The sequence below is a fragment of the Erinaceus europaeus genome, chromosome 10 (assembly GCF_950295315.1).
Source record: "Erinaceus europaeus chromosome 10, mEriEur2.1, whole genome shotgun sequence".
Lineage (NCBI taxonomy): Eukaryota > Metazoa > Chordata > Mammalia > Eulipotyphla > Erinaceidae > Erinaceus > Erinaceus europaeus.
In genome coordinates, this window is record NC_080171.1 from 7981133 (window position 1) to 8005446 (window position 24314).

The window sequence follows — 24314 nt, forward strand, 5'->3', positions numbered from 1 at the left end:
TAAAAATAAAAATTTTATAATATTAGGAATGAAAAAAAGAGCTATCATTACATAGCCTAAAGACATCAAAAGTGTGGTAAGGAACACTATGGTGTCTACACTCCAACCTGGTAATTGATATGAAATAAAACAGTTCTTCAAAAGCCACTAACATAATATGAAAGATAATTTCAACAGTGTGTGTGTGTGTGTGTATGTCTCCGGTCCAACTTTTTCAGATACAGAAAAATGAAGAGAAACCAACACTCACCCCAGGTCCTTGCTCTCCCATCTGGCATGCCAAGGACTCACTCCATGGCTGTGAACAGTAAGGCAGGAGCCCTTTTGCGGGCCCCTGTCCCAGATCAAAGAAATTGTAACTCATCTGATCACAACCCCAAAGCTCCAGATAGTTTCTCGGAATCCTACCAAGTACTTATTTTGTAGGATCTCCCAGAAAATAGAAGAGGGAACATTTTCCAACCAAATAATCACATTCACAAAAATTCACCAAAGACAAATAATCACATTCACAAAAATTTATTATGTATGAATATCTTAAAAGAAGTTACATAGAAGACAAACTTTAGGAAAACACAAATAAAAGTCATAGCAAGGGAAATATTCAGCTCCACAGTTATTTATAAAATGCTAGTTAAGACAGCAATAAGGTAACATTTTCTAAGCATTAAAATCTGAAGTCTAAAAATTTACATAGGATGGTGCCTAGATTACGGTCAGACAGGTGTCCTCTTGTACAGAATGACAATGTGAACTGATATAACTGCTTTGGCAAACTGTAATGAAACTTACTTTGTGTGTGACAGTGACGTCCTGTAACAGCATTGATAGCTTTGCCCCCTCCTCTCCTACAGTGAGCAGAGTTAATTCCATGTTCCCTTCTTTCTAACGTGTTGCCTTACATCAAGAACCTGGCTGGTATTTGACACCTTCAAGATGAGAAATGCTAAGCTAAGGTCTAAGACACAGAAGCATATTGTCAGGGGAAGGAATGATAATACTATCAAGTTTAATATTCAGGTATGGAGAGAAGACAGGGTTAAATGGACATAGCTACAGTCGGATTAGCTTATGGCAATGACAACAGCGAGGAGACACTGTTCTGGGGATGTATCCACCAGTCTTAAGAATGATACATCATCTTTTTATAGTGGTTTTTTTTTTTTTTTGGTTATTTATGATCTTTGAGTCCTAAAAGGAACCTTTTCATTCCTTTGAACTGGAAAGCAGAAGACAAATATAACCACCAAACTTTGAGTCCTTTGTTGTAGAAAAAAAAAAAAAAAGCCTCCATATCCATTTAAAGAGTAAAAGATAATTTGATTTAGTTTGCTACCTCATGTGCTGCCAGCCACTTCCATTGTTATTGACTGGATTATGAAAAGGCTGATAAAATCACGGAAAATGTTAAGACTTCACTGCAACTTACAACAGAGAGCAGTCTGCTTTCAAGTTTCTACTAAAATACTTGTAACAACTTAAAAAGAAAATACTTAAGGTGCAGAGACTATTAGAAGTATACACACATGATATTCTAACATCATTAAAGATGTTTCTCATTAAAATCTGAAGCAGGGTCTAAATCACTGTGTCTCAAAGAGCTAGCCACAAAGAGCTCAGCGTACAAATAATAGCTTTCTGAGACCCTGTTGTTGGCCTAGCTGCTTTATCATTCTTCATCAACTGAATGACTTTATTAATAGAAAACAGATCTTAGGAATTAAACTGAAAAGCTGACTATCAGCTATATTTACCCTATAACTTAATTTCACCTGTTTCTTTCCATTTCTGGCTTTTAAAAACAGAGCTTACCACCAAACTATCTCAGTCTCCTTAATATATATTTAAAAAATCAGTTTAAGAAAAAACACTTGTTGATATACATAAAATCACAACCACAGTAATTGGAATTTAGTTACATTAAGAAAAATCCATGTTCACTTATAAGTGACTAAGAAGGGAGAGAAAAATATGGGTTAAGAAACAACACAGCTGAAGTTTTATAAAAACAGATCAGATAAATCTCAGATGCTTAAAGACTTTGAAAAATGGTGAAGGAGTGAATGTATACTCAGTTTCTGTATGTGATCACTTGGGCACTTTGGCCTTGGACTTTGTTTCCTTGGGGACCTTTCCATTTTGACACTGAGTGAATCTTGCTACTGTAGAGACACCGTCCACAAACTTGGTCTTGAAAAGGACATTCGCATTGTTGAACATGCCTTCTTTTAGGGATACCACAATGAACTTAGGGGGGAAAAGAAAATAGAATAGGAAAAACCTTAAGAATACATTCCACAATATCTTTAAAGGGCATTCCCCCTTTTTAAAAGTGAGATCAAGAATTATTTGGAGATATCCTGATATTGTTATTTCTTTAAATGCTTTCAAGCAAACTCACATCCTCAAATGTAAGGAATGAGTTTAACATTCGGAAGCTAACAAACCCTAGCTTTTGATGCTTGGCTTCAGGGTGTCTCCTAATTGTACCTTGTGTACTTCATGACCCATTTGATTCTGCTTGCTGTCAGCTATAAATGCCCCAATGAAGTGTTTTTCTATTACAGCAACAGGCTTCAAGTTGCTAGTTGACACGGAGTTCTTGCATGGCAGAGAAAAGATACTATTGCTGGGCTGACAAAAGAGCTCCCTCAGAGAGCGTGCTGCTGTGCTAAGCTAACAGCCCAGGTTTGAGGCTAGCCCCCACCATGGTGGAAGGAAGCATCAGTGTGTGCTGTGACCTGCCACCTGCCAGTGGGGTGGGGGGTTTGAGGGGGTAAACTGCCAGAATGATTTGTGGCTGAGTACCCTGGAATTATAGGACACACTGTTTATAAAAGTGTATTTTGGAGTCAGCAGCTCCTGCAGCAACAGTACAATAAAAACAGACTTGTTTTTCAGGGGCGTTTCCCGCTGCTCTCTAGTCCAGAGAAGTGAAGGGCTCCTACGTCAACTGCCGTTATCAACTTCTAGTAACTGTGCATATCCCTAGAATGATCTTATTGTTAGAGTGAGTATCTACTAGAAACTAAGCTAAAGAAACTAACTGTTCAGGGTGGGTGGTGGCGCACCTGGTTGAGCACACCAGTTACCTACCAGGCCCAAGGACCCGGGTTCGAGCCCCTGGCCCCCACCTCCAAGGGGGGAAGCCACAGGAGTAGTAAATCAGTGCTGCAGGTCTTCTATTTTCCCCTCTCAATTTCCCACTCTCTCTATCCAAAATAAAATATAAAACATTTATAAGATAAAAATATTTTTAAAAGAAATTAATATATGAACATTTTTAAATGAATAGAAAATTAGGAAAGAATCAAGTCTCACCCAAACTTCCTCCAATAACTGTAATGCAGGGATTTTCCTTATAGGGAAACCAAATCTTCTTTCTTTCTATGCCAGTTTAAATATAAATATATTTTTAAAATTTACAGTACTTTGAGGGAGTCGGGTGGTACCACAGCAGCTTAAGCGCAAGGACCAGCATTAAAGAACCCGGTTTGAGCCTCCGGCTCCCCACCTGCAGGGCAGTCGCTTCACAGGCGGTGAAGCAGGTCTGCAGGTGTCTGTCTTTCTCTCCCCGTCTCTGTCTTCCCCTCCTCTTCCCATTTCTCTCTGTCCTATCCAACAACAACTAAGAAGACAAAAAGATGTATAGTACTTTGATATTCAGTATTGGCCATTATAAAATCATTTTGGAAAGGTAAGGATGCTACTAAAGGCACGTGGTTTCCTCCTCTCTTACTTGAGAATGTGTGAAATGAGTCCGCAGCATCTGTCCGATGTTCTGGGTATGAGAAAGATCCAAGGCTGCATCCACTTCATCCAGGATGTAAATTGGAGCAGGTTTGAAGAGGAGCATGGACAGTATCAATGACAAAGCCACCAGAGACCTAGGGAAAAACAAAAACTTGATCACTTTTTACCGAAAACACTGCAATAAATCTGCTATGCAGTTATTATGAATAGTGCAGATTTAGTTCAAGAAAGCCACAGCCAAACCGAACTCCAGCGCTTTCACTGTATTAGAATTCTGTTTAGCTTTCTATTGTTCTCCCTAATGAGTTTTAAGTGAGAACAGGTTTAGGGGCTGGGTGGTGGTGCACCTAGTTGAGCGCATGCTATATGCAATGACCCGGGTTCAAGTCCCCGGTCCCCACCTGCAGGGAGAAAAGTTTTACAAATGGTGAAGCAGGGCTTCAGATCTCTCTCTCTCTTCCTCTCCACCTCCCCTTACCTTCTCGATTTCTGGCTGTCTCTATTCAATAAAGATAATTTTAAAAGACAAGAAAAAGAAACAGGTTTCTGTTTCTGCAGTAACTTAATTCGGGTATTATATTTGATATGTATACCTAAAGTCAGTGCTAAGAATTTTCTTTTTCCCTCTCCAGCTGCTTATCAGTTGCCGTGGCTGGTGACTGAGTGCTATACACTCAGGGACGCATTGGATTGACCTTCCCGTGGTGCACCTCGTGAGTACCCATTCACTGGGGAAACTGATGATCCTTCCTAGCCAACTGAATCCACATGGATCCCAGTCACTTTCAAAGCCAGCAACAAGCAGCTCCTGACAGCTTTCAAGCTGTTGGTCCTGCTCTTCGAGTCCTCCAACTTAATGTTGAGGGGCTGTCCTTTGCCAAACGCATTCTTATTGGTCAATTGGCGATACAGCATCAGGCAGATGTTATCTGCCTACAAGAAACACATATAGCAGTCGATGAAGCTGCTCGATTCACCATCAGTGGATTCGATTTAATATGCTATAGTCTCCATCCTAAACACGGCCAAGCCATCATCCTAAACACGGCCAAGCCATCTACGCCAAATTGTGTCTTGCGGACGTTTACCATACGGCCTCTTCGACCTTCTACGACTCCATTACTATTGGAACTATTCGCTCATCAACGTATATAAGCCTCCCAGTGCCTCATGGGATAATGAGGTCCTGCCTAGCCCGAATCACCCAGCTGTTTACGTTGGAGACTTTAATAGTCATCACCAAGACTGGGGATATTCCTCCACTTGTGCTGATGGTTCCATCTTAGCTGACTGGGCTTCAGCGAATGACCTCTCCCTATTATACGATCCCAAACAACCAGGCTCTTTTCACAATGCTAGATGGAATAAAGACTCGTCGCCTGACCTGTGCTGGATTAGCACAGTCAACGGCCAAGCCTTTCCCGCTACGAGACAAGTTCTCAAGATCTTCCCGCACAGTCATCACCGCCCAGCTATCATCCACATTGGTCTCCAGCTCCCACTGATTCTGCGCTCGGAGAAACTAAGATGGAACTTTCGGAAAGCAAACTGGCGTCTGTTCAGTGATCTTACCAACAAATCTATTCCTGCAATTCCAATTAACTCTATCCCCTCTGAAGATTCCTACAGGCGCTTCCGCCAAGCCATCTTCAAAGCAGCTTCCCAAGCCATTCCTCGTGGGAGACGTGCTAACTATATGCCTTGTCTTGATGCTAAATGCGAGCAACTACTAAAGCAGTATGATGAGTCGGGAGACCCAGATGTGGCTGACCATCTCATTGCCTCCCTGGATGCAGCACGCCAAGCCCGCTGGCAACAACTCACGGAAAGTCTGAACTTCACCCACTCAAGTAGGAAGGCCTGGAAGCTTCTTCACAGACTGGGTGCCGGTAGCCAACCCCCTCCCGTCTCCCATCCTCCCGTCTCTCCAAACTCAGTGGCCAGTCACCTAACTCAAGTTGGACGTGCTAAGATCGACCCAGTCTGGAAAAGATAAATTTCCCATGAGTGGTCATCCCACTTCCGGTTATCTTGTCCATCTCCAAAACTCTCTCCCTTTACACTGTCTGAACTGGAAGACGCTTTGAAGAGGGTTAAACCGGGAACAGCTGCTGGCTATGATAACATCACCCCAGAACTCATTCTTAACCTGGGTCCCGCGGCAAAGAAGTGGCTCGCTTCATTCCTGTCCCACATCTTGGAATCTGAGTCTATGCCCAAAGTTTGGCGTCGTGCGAAGATTATAGCGGTTTTGAAACCAAAGAAAGACCCTACTCTGGCCGCCAGCTATAGATGACCCAAACTGCCCCTGAGGCTACAGACAATGACCCACATAGTCAACGACTGCCACCTCTCCAGATTCAAAGGAGGTCTCGAATCTTTACATCAGGCTCAACCTGATGCTGTTGACTGGCTACGGAAGAAGGGCAAACGCTAGAAGAAGCTATACACTGAAGATAACTGCTACTGTCTTAGTGAACATTGCAATTGATTCAGATACCTTCTTTCATGCTTGCATTGTTTATTTTTATTTATTTCTAATTTTTTATTTTATTTATTGGATACAGACTGCCAGAAATCGAGAGGGAAGGGGGTGATAGATAGAGAGAGGGAGGCAGAGAGACACCTGCAGCACTGCTTCACCACTCACAAAGCTTTCCCCCTACAGGTGGGGACTGGGGGCTTGGACCTGAGACCTTGGGCACTGCAACAGGTGCACTCAACCAGGTGCACCGCCACCCAGCCCCGTGCTTGCATTGTTTGTACAACCACGTACCATGTAAGTGCACACTGGATGCATACTCTTTTTACTGGCATAGTCAAAAAAGGCTGAGTACATCAAGTCCATTACTCTAAACACCTGATGCTGCCCGAAGTCCCAACAATCTTTATGTGACACCTATTTTATAAGTGTCAACATAACTGGGTTACAGGGAACCCAGATGTTTAGTCAAATATTACTCCTGGGTGTGTTGAAGGGAAAAAAAGGGGGTTTGGGACACGCCCAGCAGATCACACATGTTATCAAGAAGAATCTGGGGCCCCACCTCAAGGGGATAAGTTTCATGAGTGGTGCTATAGTTGTGTCTTTTTCTATCAATAAGTGATAGAAAAATTTAAAAAAGGGGGGCCAGGTGGTGGTGCACCTGGTTGAGCGCACGTTACAATGAGCAAGGATCCAGGTTTGAGCCCCTGGTCCCCACCTACACGGGGAAAAAGCTTTGTGACTGGTAAAGCAGTGTTGCAGCTGTCTCTCCCTCTATCACCCCCTTCCCTCTCGATTTCTGGCTGTCTCTATCCAAAAAAGAAATAAATGAAGGTAAAAAAAATTAATTAATTAAATTAAATAAAAAAGGTCACCAGGAGCAGTAGCCCCAAGATAACACCAGTAAAATAGACAATAAAGACGGGGGAGAATTTATTCCTTCCTACATGACTGGTAACACTTGCTATGAAGACATGCTGCCACTTGTACTCCTGGTTCACAGGCCCTTAGATCTGAAACTAGAATCTATATCATCCTCTACCTTAGTTTCCCAGCCTTTATGTTTAGACAAAATTACATTACTAGATTTATTGAATTCTAGCTCACATACTGCAAATTGTGGAACTCCAAAGTCTCCACAATGACACAAGTCAATTCTCTGTAATAAATTTTTTTCTTCCAAGTTCTGTTCTTTACAGAACTCTAACATAACCTAATTTAAAATTCACTTCTGCCTGCTCTTCAATTCCATGCTTCTTTACAGTTCCCTTCTACCTAATTATCACTGTAATGCAACTAATCTGTTAGATGATTCTTACATTTCATAAAACATGTCTTCAGTTACAGAAAATATTTAGCACTAGAAATAACAATCACAGTAACAGTATAACTTATTCTAGATCTTAAAATACCTTTTAACATTCAGCTCTAGAGTACACAATCTAGTGTTTATTATATCACAAAAGAGAATTAAAACAATTTCCAAGTGAAGGAAAAAATATATATGCAGTGGTAGAGAGCAACTATGTTGGTGTTGGTGAAATTTCTATCAAAGGAAATAAATGGGAAAAGAAAAAAAGAAATAAAAAGCAAACACTGGGAAATTGACACTGGGTTTCATCAAGTGACGAGATTATTTTTACTTGCTTCTTCTATACCAAATCTTTTTTTTTATTTTTTTTAATATTTATTTTATTTATTCCCTTTTGTTGCCCTTGTTGTTTTATTGTTGTAGTTATTATTATTGTTGTTGTTGTTGGATAGGACAGAGAGAAATGGAGAGAGGAGGGGAAGACAGAGAGGAGGAGAGAAAGATAGAAACCTGCAGACCTGCTTCACCGCCTGTGAAGCGAATCCCCTGGAGGTGGGGAGCCGGGGTTTGAACCGGGATCATTATGCCGGTCCTTGTGCTTTGCGCCACCTGCGCTTAACCTGCTGTGCTACAGCTGGACTCCCTTCTATACCAAATCTTAAAAGCTTAATAAGCTATGTACAATTACCCACTAAAGTTTCACCAAGAGAAAGTCTATGCTGAATAGCGGTATATCTACAAACACCTACCTACATCCTAGGGAAATGCCTTTTAGGCTCCCATGTGGAATGCATTTTCTACTGCAACAAGTAGTTGAAGACACTGGGATTGAACTTGCAAACCCAGTTTTGGTTAGTAGGCAGCAGAGTCACACTTCAGACTTTTAAAAAAAATATTCAGGAATTTGATTAACAATGAAAAATATACAGTGGGCTGTTACTCTAGTCATGGAAATGACAAATGCTTTCAGAAGGGATGTGAAACAAATAGTAGGACACAGAAGAGATGTTAGAGAATGTTAGACTGTGTATCCTTCAGAGGACACACACACACACATCTTCAACTTGTGGATAGTCACATTTTTCTCTACAAAGGTTTTAATTATCTAGCTCTCTGCAGGTAAGGAGATATATACTGCATGACCTTCTGACTTTCTAACAGTTGACCTGATTTTTCTGAGTTGCTATATGAAGTATAAGAAAGTCTTAAAAGGGGGGAAAAAAGACTGAAGAAGTAAAAATAAGTTAATAAAATTAAACAAGGGCAACAAAAGGGAAAAAATAAAAATATTAAAATAAATTTCAAAAGCCTCCTGAAGTCCGGATTACACTGCATTTCCAACACTCTTTATGCCTTTATATAGACTCGTTTCTGTCTGTCATCATTTTCCTTCAATCCACAGCAGTTTTGCTAAGGTCAAATTTTTTTGGCTTTTACTTTTCTGAGAAAGTATCTGTATTGCCTGTAACATGGAGAACCTAAGAATTCTGAGGTTGGGAAGTGATGCACCCGGCTGAGCACGTTACCATGGCGAGGGCCTGGCTTCAAGCCCCTGCTCCCAACCTGCAGGGGAGAAGGGGATGCTTCATGAACAGTAAAGCAGGTCTGCAGGTGTCTCTCACTTTCTCTATCTATCCCCTTTCTAATAAAATGGGGAGGTAAAAAGGGGGAAAAATGGCCACCAGAAGCAATGGATTATTTAGTGCAGGCAGTGAGCTCCAGCTATGATCCGGCTGGCAAAGTAACACCAAGAATTTGAAGCTGATGGGCTTTTAACTCCTGAAGACAATATTCTGCACTTGTCTTGCCCCCCATATCATTTCACTGAGGGGAAGCTGATTTACAGAATCGTTGGTGTCATGAGGGCACATTTTCCCAAGGAAAGTGTCAGCACACTTCATGCCCCAGAGGAAACTATCACTCAGTCCCATCATATAGACATAGTCTTTTTTTTTTTTTTTGGTCTTTTACAAAGTCTAAAGTCATTCTTTTCCCTTCGACATATGGTCTGTCTTTCTACCTCTGGCTGTTTTTAAGATTCTTCCTCCTAATCACTGGTTTCCAGCAAGTGGAGTTATATTTTCTACTTGCGGCTCACTGAAAATCATTATCCTGAAAACATGGGGTCATTATTTGAGCATTTTTTGGTCTTCCTTTTCTCTCCTTTTGGGACTCCAATTACATGTATGTTAGACTGCTTGATGTTGTCCCAAATGCCACCAAAGGTCTATTTGTTCCTAGTTGGTATTATTTAGTTTAGCTTGAACACATTTTGTTGCCATGCATAATCAACTATTAATGTCATACAGTGACACTTGCTTGTTTCTAGGGTAAAAACCCAGTTTAGCATGACATGCTTGCAGGCTACTTGCCTGTCTACTTGGCTAGCTGCTTATTATTTCCCATGTGTTTCCTGGCTTTATAAGAGAAGCTTCTCTGTCCTGCAAGTAAAGACAGCTGGGTTGGGGATGGTGTTCTTCCTTTCAGAGCTCGACTTGTTGGCCTGAGGTCTCGGTTCCATCCCTAGCACCATCTAGTTCTCCTAACAGTTTAAAGAAAAAAAGATAGCTAAGCAAAAGGGAAAATTGGGGGACAGTGAGAAGAAGGACTAATGAAATAAAGAGAGTGCGGAATCACAAGACTACACAGAGGTTACTCACCTCTGACCACCACTGAGCTCAGTCAGGTTTTCTTTCCAAGTATTCCCTAAGGCGACCTTGAACTCCAGACCATCCAATACAGTCTGTCCTTCTGGAGGTGCAAGCATAGCATTAGCACCAGGCAGAAGGGTAGAAAAAATAGATCCAAAGTCTTTGTTCACCTGGGTTAAAATAATAATAATCATTAAGGTTTTCTAAAAGAAAAAAAACTCATTATATGAGACCGGACTATCAGTTGGAGAAACAAAAAGGAAATGGAAATACATTTTTTTAATCACAAATACTATGCTGGAAAACTTATTTTCTGCTGAGTGATATGGCAGTTTAGGTCTGAGATTACATTACCATAGAACCTAGAAGGACTGAGATCAGGTGGATACCAGGTGGAGAGGTGCATGAAACCAAACAGTGAGATCGAGATCTGTGCAAGGCTTGAAAGAGTGCTTCTCATAGAGAGAAAGAAAGCAGGGCTAGGATTTGGACCCCAAAAGAAGGAGGCTAAAATGTGTGGTGTCACCCCATCATGTCACAGTGGAGACCACACCAAATTCAGAGTCAATACTGTAGTTTATAGTTGGTTGGTTTTTCTGCAAACAAGCTTGATCAACTGATGAGTTAAGCTGTCTTAAAATGCATGACTCATGATCTGAGAAAGTTCATACAAAAGGATTTGACAGTGATACACTCCAGGGAAATCTACCCAAATGCAAGTTCATAAAATTCAAGTACGACTATGCCTTCTAAATAGCTGTATTAAGAGGGAAACCTAAATCCCAGCAATGCTGATGGACACAGACTAGTCAGACTAGGGAATGTGTAACTGGAGAGCAGTTGTACACATGATAGGTAATAACTGACACATGCCAGTAGGCTCTTGTTATATCTGGGAGAGAATTCAAAGTCAGGCAAAGCTGAGGAACTAATGTGAGGGAGAACCACTATCCTTTTTAGAAGTGATGGAAGATAGATGCAGCAGCATCTTGCCAAAAGCTGAAAGAATGGAATGCTGCCAAACTAAATCTTGGGCATGCCCACGATTCCTCTTCTGTAGAAACTCCTCCACAGGCGAAACCAGAAATGAACCAATTAAAGGGCCCTGAAGGATACAGTTCTGTCCTGAACAGGAAATGAATTAGCTTCCAGGGTTGATCTAAAGAGGAAATTCACCTGGGTCACTGCCTCACACTGAATAAATGATAGATGAGTTTTTGGGGTTTTAATACCTTTTGCCACGCAATATTCAGGGCTTGGTTTTTCTTCTGGTCAAGGTCTTCTATAGTTGCAAGGATTTTGGACTTGTCATTTTCAACAATTCTCTTCTTTTTCATCAGATCATTATACTAGAAAGACAAAAAGTATATAATTTAGAAAATATAAAATTTTCTTTGTATCCCCAAGAATCCTGAAAAAAGTCTGAATATTATTTTTATATATAATACAGATATCCATATACCAGAAATATTTTTAATTAGATTTGCATTATAACTCCACATAGTATACATAAACAAAAAATTAATTTTAGTGGTCCAAGAGGTGGCACATTGGATCAAAGGTTAAACTCTCAAGCATGAGGGTCTGCATTTGATCCCTGGAACCACATTTGCCAGAGTGATGATAATTTTCTCTAATGAGCTCTAAAAGACTATTATAATTGAGAATATACATGACAGATCCATGAAATATTTGGCCTGAATAATGCTCCCTTATTCTTCCAGCAGCCAAGAAAAAAGTGTCAAGATATTGACAAAAATAAATGCAGCCCTATTTTTAATTTCATCAAGGACACAAATAACATCAAACAGAAAAAGAGTTGAATCTTTTTCTAACTTTTCATTGTTACACTCCTCTCCCCTCTTTCCAGCCCTATCTATTCTCCTTTTCCGGCTCCTAGAACATAATATGAAGTTCATCGTCTTTAGGACATCATGATAAGAGCCTCAAGGTTCAGGCTAAACATCCCTCTTTAGAGAGGTTTCACCTGTTTAATGTAGTTCAGTTTAAAAAAAAAAAAAAAGGTGGGGCTAGATAGCATAATGGTTATGCAAAGAGACATTCCTGTGCCTGAGGCTCCAAAGTCTGAGGTTCAATTCCCCTACACCACCATAAGGCAGAGCAGAACAGTCCTCTGGTAATTAAAAAAAAAATTAATTAATTAAAAAATAAAATTAAAAATTAAGATATATCTCTATATCTCTTCTGACAGCATTATTGTCATCCTTTGATAATCTTTAGAAGAAATAATGTCTACAATTGGCCAAGAGATAAAATGGTAAATAATATGTTTCAATTCAAGGATACTTACTGCCTCTATAACAACCTTTATCAGAATCAAACAAGTAAATGCAGTAAAACTTCAGGCTAACTTAAAGACTGCACTAAAATCCTAGGTGTTATTTCCTCCCTAACTTGAGGCCACACGACCAATTTGGATACAACAAATAACACTCAAGGTTTTAACAGCTGGGACAAAGTCCCAGCTCATCAGATAAAGAAGGGGCTGACTACAACAGCGGAAAGGGCAAGGGACTGGCTCTCTTACTGGTGGCTTCTTTGGTCACTAGCAGGCCATCTGATCACAAAGGGCCTAAATCCTCGGATTCTCCTGTAGATACAATGGGCCTGGAATTTTACTACTTCCCTCTCTTCACCATCACTAGCCACTTCCATCAGGAAAGTCACCATAAATAAGCCCTTTCAAGTACTTCTCCAAGACCTTGTTCTCACTATAAAATAGCAATGGTAGGGACTGCCCCATTTGCAAAGGGAGGCTGGGTCACCCAACGCTGGTCCTGCAAGGAGTGCAGCCTAGAAAAGTCCCAGCTATGACCACGGACTGCGAGCTCAGACTGACAGGGACTCGGAGCTTATCCAGGCTCCTGCGTTAATTATGAATACATATGGGCCTCAGATCAGGTTGATGTGGTAAGCAGTTAATTGTACTAATATATTTTCTTCAAGTTTGGGAGCTGTTCTCTGCCCTAATCTAGCTTACTAGCCCTGTTCTAAATCCTGGCTACATCTTCCCAGACAATATTTTTAGCCCACCTCCATGTTAACGATCAAGTTCAGGCAAAAATCACTAAAGTCACAGGCTCCTAGAAATGTACCTAAAATAGACTTCCTAGCTTTTTCCCACCCTGAAATCCCTATTCTCACCTGCTCTGTACCTACTTTCTGGTTCCAGTTTATTAAACAGAATCAGTATCCCTGAACTCCCTGGGCAGACAACCTGACCAATGTGGCCCAGAACCTCACCTCTCCAGAGTCCTACCCCACTAACGAAAGACAGAAACAGGCTGGGCACATAATCAACCTACCAACACCCATGTCCAGCGGAGAAGCAATTACAGAAGCCAGACCTCCTACCTTCTGTTCCCCATATGAATTTTGGCCCATACTCTCAAACGAGGAGAAATGTTAGGGGAAGATGACCAGAGGAGTCTGAAACCCTCTGGAAACCATCAGGATCCAGAGAAAGAAGAGGAAAAAAAGGAAAGACATTTAGTGATAGGAATAGGTGCAGGTGTGACTTAAGATGGAGGAGAGACTGCAGGACTATAGGAAAAAAATGGGTAAAAATACATTTAGATAGTCAGATAGTTACAGAAATAACAGCCCCTATAGACCAGTGAAGTGGCAGAAGTGTGAAGAGGTGTTTTTCCTTTAAACCAAGAATAGAACATGTTTATAGTAAAGGGCAAAGCCTAAAAGTCCCTAAAAGGTATAAGGAAATCTAAACAAGGGATGATGCAAGAAGATTAAAATCAGAAAAGAGCCTACGGAGAAAAAGATCACAGGGAACAAGGCCCACTCAGCTGCCCAGGGCCCAGCTGTGCAGTCACCACATTATCGGAGTTCTGAAAGGGTCAGGCACACACACGCAGACTCACCCGCTCTTCAGCTTCTGTCAGGACATTCATGGCTCTCATGTTGACATTTCTTCCCAGTTTCTCCTTCATTTCTTGCAGCTTCTGAAGTCTCTGACCAGCTTCTTTGGGGTTGTTGGTTTTGAAATCGTAGGCGCTATTCGGTTGGCCAAAGAGGTGCTTCTCAGCGTTGATCCAGTCATGATCTTTCAACATCTTGGACACCTAGCCACATTTGATAATAGCAACTGTCACTGCTTGCAGCCTACACTTCAGAACTAGTTTCTTAAACACGAATTTTAAAACAATTTTGGGGGAAAAAATCAGTAACTTGTTAAAAAAAAAAGAAAACTTCTAGTGCTCTTTCAAGCAAACTTGAGAAATGTCTAAAATATATGGAAAAATATCACCACAAGAATGGAGTAGTAGTTTTTTCTTTTCCTTTAACCAGGTACTGCTCAGTTCTAGCTTTTGGTGATACTGAGATTGAACCTGGAGCCTCAGGCACAAAAGGATTTTTGCCTAAATATCATGCTTCCTCCCAAGCCCCAAAATGCAGTTATTAGATGAAGAGCCTCCTTCATATCTTACCCAATTAAATATACAGCTTAAAAAAAAAAAAAAATCGGGAGTCAGGTTAAGCGCACGTGGTGCAAAACGCTAGGACAGGTGTAAGGATCCTGGTTCGAGCCCCCGGCTCTCCACCTGCAGGGGAGTCGCTTCACAAGCAGTGAAGCAGGTCTGCAGGTGTTTATCTTCTCTCCCCATTGTCCCCTCCTCTCTCCATTTTCTCTGTCCTAACAACAACATCAACAACAACAGCTACAACAATAAATAAAATATTAAAAATTAAAATAAATACATTTTAAAAAAATCATTAAAATACTTACAGAAACACTTAGTCATAGATTTGATAAAAAATCATCACCATCCACAGAGCTCCAGTTCTGCTGGTGCTTTGGGTAGACAGACCCCACCACCTGATACACGGTAAAGTATGCCTTCTCTCTGTATCCTCTATGTCAATACTGTTTCTATCCTTGACTTTTTTTTTTTAACTTTCATTAACTATAAGTGAAATCCCTAGCAATCACCAAGCATGACATTTTCAATTACCAAAAAAAAAATGTTAACAAATATTTGCATTGATAAAACATCCAAGGACCCACTAGTATTATACTTAGGCTATCAGAAAGCTAATAAAAGAACAGAATGTTACAGTCATTTTTTAAAGCAGCTGTAGCAGTAATGGTTCTGACAGGCAGTGGACAGGCTGTTTTGTATGGCATAATCTTTTTGAAGGTAAAGCTCCTGTACTTTTATGATGCTAAAGGAAGACTATAAAAGCAGCAAGCTTTTCATAAGACAGTATGATAACAGTAAACCTGTATGAGTATAGACTTTTAAACAAGAAATGGACCTTGCTGAAGCATGTGTTCTTTATAAAGTACTGGAGTCACTATGATAGATGAAAAGAGGAACATTTTAGAGTAGCCAAAAAAAAAAAAAAATCATAGTGGGCTAATCTCAAAGGAAACAAAATGCTTGGTAAAACCTCAGCTTTCAGATAAGGCTGTAAAAATACAGCACTGACATCAAAACACAATCGGCAGCCATCTATTACTTTGCAAGTGTTAAGCATATGCATTTCTGTGAGTTCGTCACACTGAAATATTGTAGTGATTACATGTTATTACTACTGACAGACAGGTTTACAAATACCTGGGGATAAAAACGGTCTTTCCACTAAGACACTAAGAGTCTGCTAAAGACATCTTCAAAAAAATCTCTGTGGCAGCTGGTGAAAGTGGGCATTGCTGCTGGGTAGTGAACACGGCCCTACGTCTCAAAACTGTGGCAGGCAGTAGTTCTGCCACGTACTGCGAGTCCTTCACTGAGCAGTTTACCAGAATATTCCAACAGTTCAAAGGGAAAAGCAGCAGACGTGCCTTTGCTGCAGCGTCCTCGGCTTCTCGCTTATGTTTGCTGATGTTGTGCTCCAGCTCCTTGATTTTAAGCTGCGAGTCGTTGTTTTGCTCTTTATATTTTGCTACTTCTGTGTATTTAGTTTTGATTACACTGTCTTGCGCTGTTATCACTTCCTTTTGCTTGGTCACTTCTTCTTGAGCTGTATTTACTGACTCCTAAAGCAAATCAAGAGAAGAGAATATATTATAGCAAGGTGATCTGGACATTATTTTCAGTTTACTGAAAAATCATGGAAAATGACGTCTGGGAAAGATGTCAAGGTGACTGTAGACAGAAGGTGACCTAACCACCTAAATTTCATATCACCATGAAAATGAGAAATGAATTTACACACAGAATACTGTAAATTGGCCAAAAATGCAGTGCAGGACTCACACCAGAAAGTCTCTCCTGGGGCTGTGACACAGCTCACCCGGACGGGAGCACCATGTGGGGCACATTCTGTCTCTCTCTCAGACTTCAAAGGACAGTGACTCTACCAGGAAATCCACAGGAATCACCTTCCCCTAGTCCCCACAAAAAAAAAAAAAAAAAAAAAAAAAAGCATTTTCCTTGATGCAATGTAACCTCCATACTGCACTGAACATGTAGGTTCTAGGTAGTTAATACATAACGGAATGGACCCCTGGTTGAGAGACCCAGGAAGGGCAAAGGAGAGGAGAGGTAAAGGTGGTCCTTCTTCCCTTTTCCCTGTGTAGTTATAAACTAAATTGGTTTTCACCAGGGGCAATGGATGACCATCACCTTTGCTCTAGCAGAGTTCAAAGCAGAAGTACAAAAAGAATTTTCTTTGATGGAAAAGATCTATGACAAAAAAAAAAAAAATGCTGTTAACAGGTATTTATAGACTTTCCTCATATTTGGGAGCTACTCTGTCCTGATCCAGCTTTCTAGTTCTGTTCTCAACTCTGACACCACCTTTCAAGACAATACTTTTAGCCCACCTACATGTTCTCTGTTGGGATCAGGCAAAAAAACAAAACAAAACACTAAAGTCATGCCCCCTCCTTGGAATATACCTAAAATAGACATGCTAGCTTCTTCCCACACAAAGAACCTTAGTTCCATCTGTTCTATTCTTACCTTTAGGTTCCTGTTTATTAGACAGTTTGTCCTGCTTTATATTCTTCTACTTTTCAGCCACCATGACACCATCGTGACTTCCCTGGACAGATGACCTCACCTCCCCACAGCTCTATCCCACAGGGAAAGAAACAGGCTGGAGGTATAGATCAACCTGCCAATGTCCATGTCCAGGGGAGAAGCAATTACAGGAACCACACCTTCCACCTTCTGCACTCCATAAAGAATTTTGGTCCATGCTCCCAGAGGGATAAGGAACATCCTTCCAATGGAGGGGGATGGGATACAGAACTCTTTGGTGGGAATTATATGGAATTGTACCCCTCTTATCCTACAATCTTGTTAATCATTATTAAGTCACTAATAAAAAAATAAGAAACAAAAATAACAACAAAAAAATCCTGACACTATGCAACCTCTCAAGTTAAGATTATCCTACTTCCTCTCTCACCCCAAAATTCTTGGTTTCATGCTACTGGGCAGTGATACACCTGGTAGAGTGCACATATTAGCATGAGCAGGTAAGTAGTGTCTCTCTCAAACAACAGGGTAGGGGGAAAGGCCCACTGGTAGCTGTGGATTCACCTTGCAGGCACTGAGCCGCAGTAATAAGCCTGGTGACAGTTGAGTTTCCTACTAATGAAATTCTAAGAAATATATTTCTGTGAGTGATTGATTAAAAGCACTAGTAAACGTTTCAAAAGTTTTAAGGCATACTCATTAGGAAACATAAGTCTGGATAGTAAAAAAAAAAAAAGAAATACTTGACATTATGTCCAGGTTACTAAATATGCCTCAAATACTTTAATTTCCATATACTGCTTAACTTGTACCACACTAATATATGTTTAGCATTAAAAAAAAAAAGTGAAAAGTTACCTATAAATAGAAGTAATATGAAACAGAACAGAATTCAAGGCTCAAATAAGACCGGGATAATGATGGTGACATCCCAGAACCCCTTCTCTAATGAATGCCCTGCTACTGAGAACAGACTATCTTTCCCTTGCCAGCTACAGTGCTACTGACATCACCCAACTGGCAAAGGAGGCTGTTGAGGTTACTAAAGGTGAAGGGCCTGACTTCTGATTCCTGACTTTCTGATTCTCAAAACAAACATCCTGTGTATGAGTTTGTAGTTTTCACAGCTTCTACTGATATTCCAACTGGGGGGATTTGTAGAATCTTCACAGGCTGGGCACTTCTCAGGGAAGAGAAAATTTCTCCTGGCATACTTGTCTACTTCAACATGAAGTCAGCTCTGTCTCCTCAAAGTAGTTCTAGTTCTCAGCTCAGGAGATAGAATAATGAGCTTCTTGGCTAGCTTTGCTCCTCCCAGGGACATCATAGCTCAGATCTGTGAGCAATGGTGAGTCCCGGTATCTGCTGTTTCTATCACCTGTCATATCTTTTTACTCTCTAATATTAATCATTTTAAAAAATATTTATGTATTTATTCCCTTTTGTTGCCCTTGTTTTATTGTTGTAGTTATCATTGTTGTTGTTATTAATGTAGTCATTGGATTGGACAGAGAAATGAAGAGAAGAGGGGAAGACAGAGAGGGGGAGAGAAATACAGACACCTGAAGACCTGCTTCACTGCTTGTGAAGCGACTCCCCTGCAGGTGGGGAGCCGGGGACTCAAACTGGGATCCTTGCACTTGGCGCCACGTGTGCTTAACCCACTGCGCTACTACCCAACTCCCATATTAATCATTTTTAATCCAAGTTTTGCCTATTCAAATCACTGGTTTTTGTTTGTTTTTTGGACTGAGTAAACCCTGACAAAAACAATTAGCAATACTTTCTAAATTGGTAATTTTTGCCTCTAGTCAAGACAATAGTAAAGGGTAGGGGAGACAGTATATAATGATTATGCAAAAAGACCCTCATGCCTGAGGCTCCAAAGTCCCAGGGTCAACCCACCATAAACCAGAGCTGAGCAGTACTGTGGGTAAATAAATTAATAGGGGGGCAGGCAGTGGTTAAACACACATAGTGCAGTGCACAAGAACCCAGGTTCAAACCTCTGGTCCCCACCTGCAGGGAGAAAGCTTCAGGACTGGTGAAGCAGATCTGCAAGTGTCTGTCACTTTCTCTCTTTCCTCTTCCCCTCTCAATTCCTGTCTCTACCCAATAATAAAGAGTTAAATAAATATTAAAATACATAAAAAAATAGAAAGTGAACTTAATGGTCTCAGCCTAAAACTAGACTTTGGAAACTCTTTAGCATGATACACCCTACCTTAGTTTTGGCCACCTCCATTGCCATTGCTTCAATCTGACCTTCATAGGACTGGATAGCTTCATTTACAGCTTCCAGCTGCTGTTTGTAGGATGTGTGCTCTCGCTTGAGCTCTTCTAGCTCCAGAGTGATAGCTTCAACTTCCTGTAAGAAGCAGTGTTTGGGCACACAACAGGTTAACAACTACTGGAGACAAAGGTGTGTCGACAAAATGTGACACTTTAGAAGTCCCCCTAGCTCACTCAACTTCCAAAAGCATGTGAACTGCTTTCTTAGAAGGAATAGAAAAAAACTTTTATTTCCCCCTCTACTTAAAATAAAAGAAAAACAGATGACAAATGTATGTGTGATTTTATGGCTGGAAAAAAAACAAAAACCTGCCAGGCTCTTGATAAGCCGTGGGAAGCTGAAAATGCAGACAGGAACCCCTGACTCCTGCCACTGCTCACTGCCAACTGCTCAGCTGCACTGGACCCTGACAGTGTCAGGTCTCCACTGAGTGTGCACTGCTTTCACAGCACCCTGAGGAAGTCCACCTGACATCACAGGAAAGAACACACTGAATTATGCATGTGAATGAGTACAGGCGAAGCTTTTTTTAAAAAACACCATTATTCAAAGTAAAAAAATTATTTTTTCTCAGTTTTCTTCACTCTCATGATGACAAAAAGAAACAAACAAACAAAAAAATAAAACAAAACAAAACCAAACTTTGTGCAGGGGCTAAGCAGTGGCATGCCCAGTCGAGTGCACGTTACTAGGTGTGAGGACTCAGGGTCGTCAAGTCTCTGGTCCCCATCTGCTCAGGAGAGGCCGTACAAGCAGTGTTGTCGTTTTGCCCTCTATCAAAAAAAGGAAAAGTTTTTTTTTTTTTGACGAAATCAAGAGGCCACAAAATTCCATTTCCATTCACATCAGATAATTACCAAATAGAAATGTCAACACTGAATCTCTGAAACAGAGCTCCGTCTCACAAAGTAACTTCAGTCTACTCCCTAAGAAGTCTTTATGTCTTTACCAAAGGACTTTTGCTGTCTGTAAAATCACCAAGGCAACACAAACTACTGCCAAAACTACACGACACGAAAGCACAGGCCCTGAGTCGAGACTGAGTTGCTGTTGGTTTGTAAGAAGCGGATTTTCTAAAGAAGCGTCTTCCACTTTCAGATGCTGTGGTGAGTCAGGTCAAGCTCTCCTGCTTTACCCGACTGAAGTGCATGGCACTCACATACTGGCTCCATCTTAAGAAAGGTTACTATTACCTGTTGTTTTTCTTTCATTATTTTGCTGGAGGCATCTGCTTTCTTCTTGGCCACGTCCAGTTTTTTCTGAGCATCCTTCAGTTCTCTCTCACTTTCAGCTTCTGCATTTTTCATTTTATTCTCCAGTACTTCATATTTTTCTTCTGCCTTTTTTTGAATTTCTTTGGTATTTTTTAAGGTCTCCTCACTTTCCTCTGTAGCACAAAGTAGACAAATGTGGCTAAATTAGAATTTTCAACTACTATTACTAACATATAATAGCTTATTATTGGGTTGTCAGAAAAGTCAAGTGTGGGTCCATACTCCCAGAGGGTTAAAGAATAGGAAAGCCATCAAGGGACAGGATGGGATATGGAGATCTGTTGGTGGGAACTGTGTGGAGTTGTACCCTCTTATCCTATGGTTTTGTCAGTGAGAACCCGATAATTCTTTTTTTTTTTTTTTTTTAGTGGAGGGCCAGGGTATTTAAGAAAAAAACAAAAACAAAAAACCTAAACAAACAACTGACTAACTGTTGTGTGGGGCACAGGTTATTATGTGTAAGGACCTGGGTTCAAGTCCCCACTTCCCACCTGCAGGGGGGAAGCTGCATGAGCAGTAAAACAGGTCTGCAGGTATCTCTCTTCTCTCTCAATTTCTCTGTCCTTTCAAATAAAGTGAAATAATAAGGACAAATTGGCCATCGAGAATAGCAGATTTGCTGTGTAGGCCTCAAGCCCCAGCAGTGATCCTGGCAGCAATGCGGAAAAACAGACAGTAACAACCTTAGCTTAGAAATATCCCAAGCACTGAGCCCAAGCGCCACATGTGAGTAACCTAAAGACTTAGAGAGTAAACATTTCCCAGTGAAGTAAGGACAAAGCGACAGTCGTGTGGAGTCCTGTACTAGGTGTGGTATACTGCGACCAGTGCCAAGAACACCGGGAAGAGAAGCCTCCGGGGCCCTGGTGTGTGATGGTGGACAAGACCAAAGTGTGGGGGGGAGACTGGTTTGCAGATGCCTATCGTGGAAAAGAGAATCTGTAATCATTTGCCATAAAGCATGAACACCCCAGAAGATGAAATAAATAAAAACTACCGCATGGCTGAAAGCGAGAGCTTGTTTTACCTCTGGCAGAGTGCATGGCACCACACACAGCCACCCGGGTTAAAGGTGCTGCTCCTACCTGTGCAGCAGTGCGGCAGCTGCCCTCCCTCTCGACCCTTACTACGAAACGTTAGACATACACACTAAGAGGCACAAAAGAAAAGATATCTGTACTGCAGAAAACCTACTAGAAGCCAGACTTCTTAAACATAAAACGGGGGTGGGGAGGGGCAACCAAAATGAGCAAGCCAAGAGATGGACCCAAGAAATAGAGAGTTTACAAAAAGTGAAACTAAAAAGCTCATTGCACATCAAGAGAAAGATGTCAAACTTCAACAGCAATCAGAAATACACAAAATGCTAGTGCACTACTTTCACAGCCATAAGATTAGAGAATTTTAAAAGTCCGAAAGTCAAAGACTTTGAAAAAAAAAAAAAAAAAACAAGGAGTTTCAAACTACAGCACATTCTGATGAACACCTTGGATGGGGTCTTGAAAACTGACGTTAAATGAAATGACAATAGCAAAACACCTCAAACAAGGTCTTATGGTTCAAAACACACTACAACTAATTGGTTTTTGTCCTTTTAACACTACCATGAGGCAAAGCTGAAGGAAACAGTATGATTTGAAGGTCTGGGAGATACTAATGAGTAGGAGTTTGGCACTATCAGACGCAATCCTTACTGCAAATAAATATACAGTATAAAAACATCTTCTAAAATCATCTGCTCGCATCTTACCGATGACGTTTTTGAGAGCATCTAGTTCTTCCTGCTGCTTATGATAGGAACTTTGCTGGAGCTTGGTCTGTAATAATTCTGCCTCCTCAGCTTTCATCTCCCACTGCTGCTTTAGTTGGTGATACCTCAGAAAAAGAGAAGTTTGAACATGGCCATTAATTTATCTGGCGTTTGGGATGCATTCCAATTAGTAGGTCTTACTCAACGTCAGAAATCACTACACATATGAGCAGTTTTGACTAGTAATGCATCACAACACAAAATTTGATTTGGTCAAGGAAGGAAGACATTTTGAAATAACCAAAACTCACAATAACCACTTATAGGAAACAGTATAAGTAACTGTTGAAATGAGTAGGTTTCTATTAAAAATAATCCCTGGTTCATTCCAAATGAAAAACCTAAAACTCTACAAGAGCTATCCTCTAAAAAAAAGTACAGCGACTACACAAAATTTCCCAAAGTGGTTAATAATCGCTATTTTCAAATATTAAAAAAAAAGTCTGCCCCTACAATCTAAGACTGATAGATTAAAAGGCAGTGTTAAAAATTATCAATATACTATTTTGGTTTGTTTTTTTTCCCTGCAAAGTTGTGATTTTATCCCTCTGTTCAGAAAGCATTTCTTTGGAAGCCATTAGCTAAATTAGTTGCAATGAAATTTCTATTTTAATACAAACTCACAAGCTAACTTGTCACAGGGAATTCATAAAATCTGAGAAGGAAAAAGGGAAGCAACTTATAAAACAAATACTCCCTTGAGTCTTCTTGCTTAAGACTACTTGACAGCAATTAAAGTTACAGCATTAATTTTAAGACATTTAAAATACAAAACATGGAAACTTGGCAAAAGATATAGTCTACTGGGTCAGCAAGACAACTCACTGGGTAGGGTGCCAGCTTTGCCATGCACGTGAGCCAGGGTCAGAAGCCTGGCCCCTACAAAGGGGAAACTTCAGTCCTGTGTGATCTCTACCCAGCCCTCTGTCCACAGCTGTGGAGTCCTGACAGTGACAAAAACAAAAGCTACAAGATTTCTTTTTGCTATGGTCTTGGAAAGACCACATTTTTTACCATTATTTGACCCTTCCACTGACATCAAAATCTCTTCCCTTTTTCTGGATGTCTGTGTAACAATTAGTCAAGGCAAATATTGCCTAATAAAATCAAATGAGGCTACAAATATCAGTCTCACCAGAGCAGTCACATAACACATAGAAACTCTATTCTAGCCTTCTCGTGGAAGAAAAGTCCACTCGTTTCACGACTGACCGATAGCAGCGAAAGTAAAATGCATGTGTCATGTGTCTAGAGTTCAAAGTGAGTGTTTATAGCACCTCGAAATGGTCTTTTATTGACAGATTATAATAATCTCTTCCAAATATCCAGGGCTTTAAAAAGTCTTAACATTCTAAACTTCAACAATTTCAGAAGATGAAAAACACTTATCTACTCCACCCCCCGCAAATAAAAGCTTATTTAAATAGATTTTAGTTCCCATTTTATTAACTTTAAAGGGACTAGAAAACAATTAAATTTTCCAATCATATTCTCCTAAGTTTGTAGCAATTAGATCATACAAACAAGTGAGGATTTCTCAAGGCACTCAACAGTGAACGATGCTAGGTGAGGGAAGAGCTTAAATTAGCATGTTACAAACTTTGGGGGAAAATGCACACACTGACACAACATACAAACAGAAGTGACGTTAACAGGTGTACACACCTGTGTATTCAGACCCACAGAGGGGAAAAAATTAAGCAAACATGTAACCTTACAATCTTATAACCCATAATTAATCACAAATAAAAATAAAAAAAAAAGAACT

At 40.5% G+C, this 24314-nt stretch overlaps 2 protein-coding genes across 2 annotated transcripts in view; both read right to left on the reverse strand.

The window, feature by feature from the left end:
- Positions 1 to 505: 505 nt before the first annotated feature.
- On the reverse strand, positions 506 to 14324 carry LOC132540824 (structural maintenance of chromosomes protein 2-like). The gene is made up of 5 exons (XM_060199074.1): positions 14101 to 14324; positions 11434 to 11550; positions 10211 to 10371; positions 3740 to 3887; positions 506 to 2247 (listed from the first exon to the last, which is right to left on the reverse strand). The coding sequence occupies exons 1-5, from the start codon at positions 14290 to 14292 to the stop codon at positions 2089 to 2091; spliced, it is 777 nt and encodes a 258-aa protein (XP_060055057.1). The 5' UTR covers positions 14293 to 14324; the 3' UTR covers positions 506 to 2088.
- Positions 14325 to 15793: 1469 nt separating this feature from the next.
- Positions 15794 to 24314, reverse strand: part of SMC2 (structural maintenance of chromosomes 2) — a 42394-nt gene continuing 33873 nt past the window's right edge. Inside the window, exons 17-20 of the mRNA XM_007516199.3 lie at positions 22487 to 22611; positions 20656 to 20849; positions 19394 to 19537; positions 15794 to 16220 (exon numbers count right to left, since the gene is read on the reverse strand). Coding sequence (XP_007516261.2) covers positions 15831 to 16220; positions 19394 to 19537; positions 20656 to 20849; positions 22487 to 22611 — 853 coding nt within the window. The 3' untranslated portion in view covers positions 15794 to 15830. The remainder of the gene's footprint in view (positions 16221 to 19393; positions 19538 to 20655; positions 20850 to 22486; positions 22612 to 24314) is intronic.

What these genes read in the sequence shown, in the direction of transcription:
- LOC132540824 (XM_060199074.1), bottom strand. Translation starts at nt 14,292, where the DNA reads ATGTTGAAAGATCATGACTGGATCAACGCTGAGAAGCACCTCTTTGGC. An exon ending in TGACAGAAGCTGAAGAGCGG is followed by an intron (nt 11,551 to 14,100) that starts GTGAGTCTGCGT and finishes TTGTCTTTCTAG; the next exon opens with TATAATGATCTGATGAAAAA. An exon ending in CTCATTTCACACATTCTCAA is followed by an intron (nt 2,248 to 3,739) that starts GTAAGAGAGGAG and finishes TTCCCCCCTAAG; the next exon opens with TTCATTGTGGTATCCCTAAA.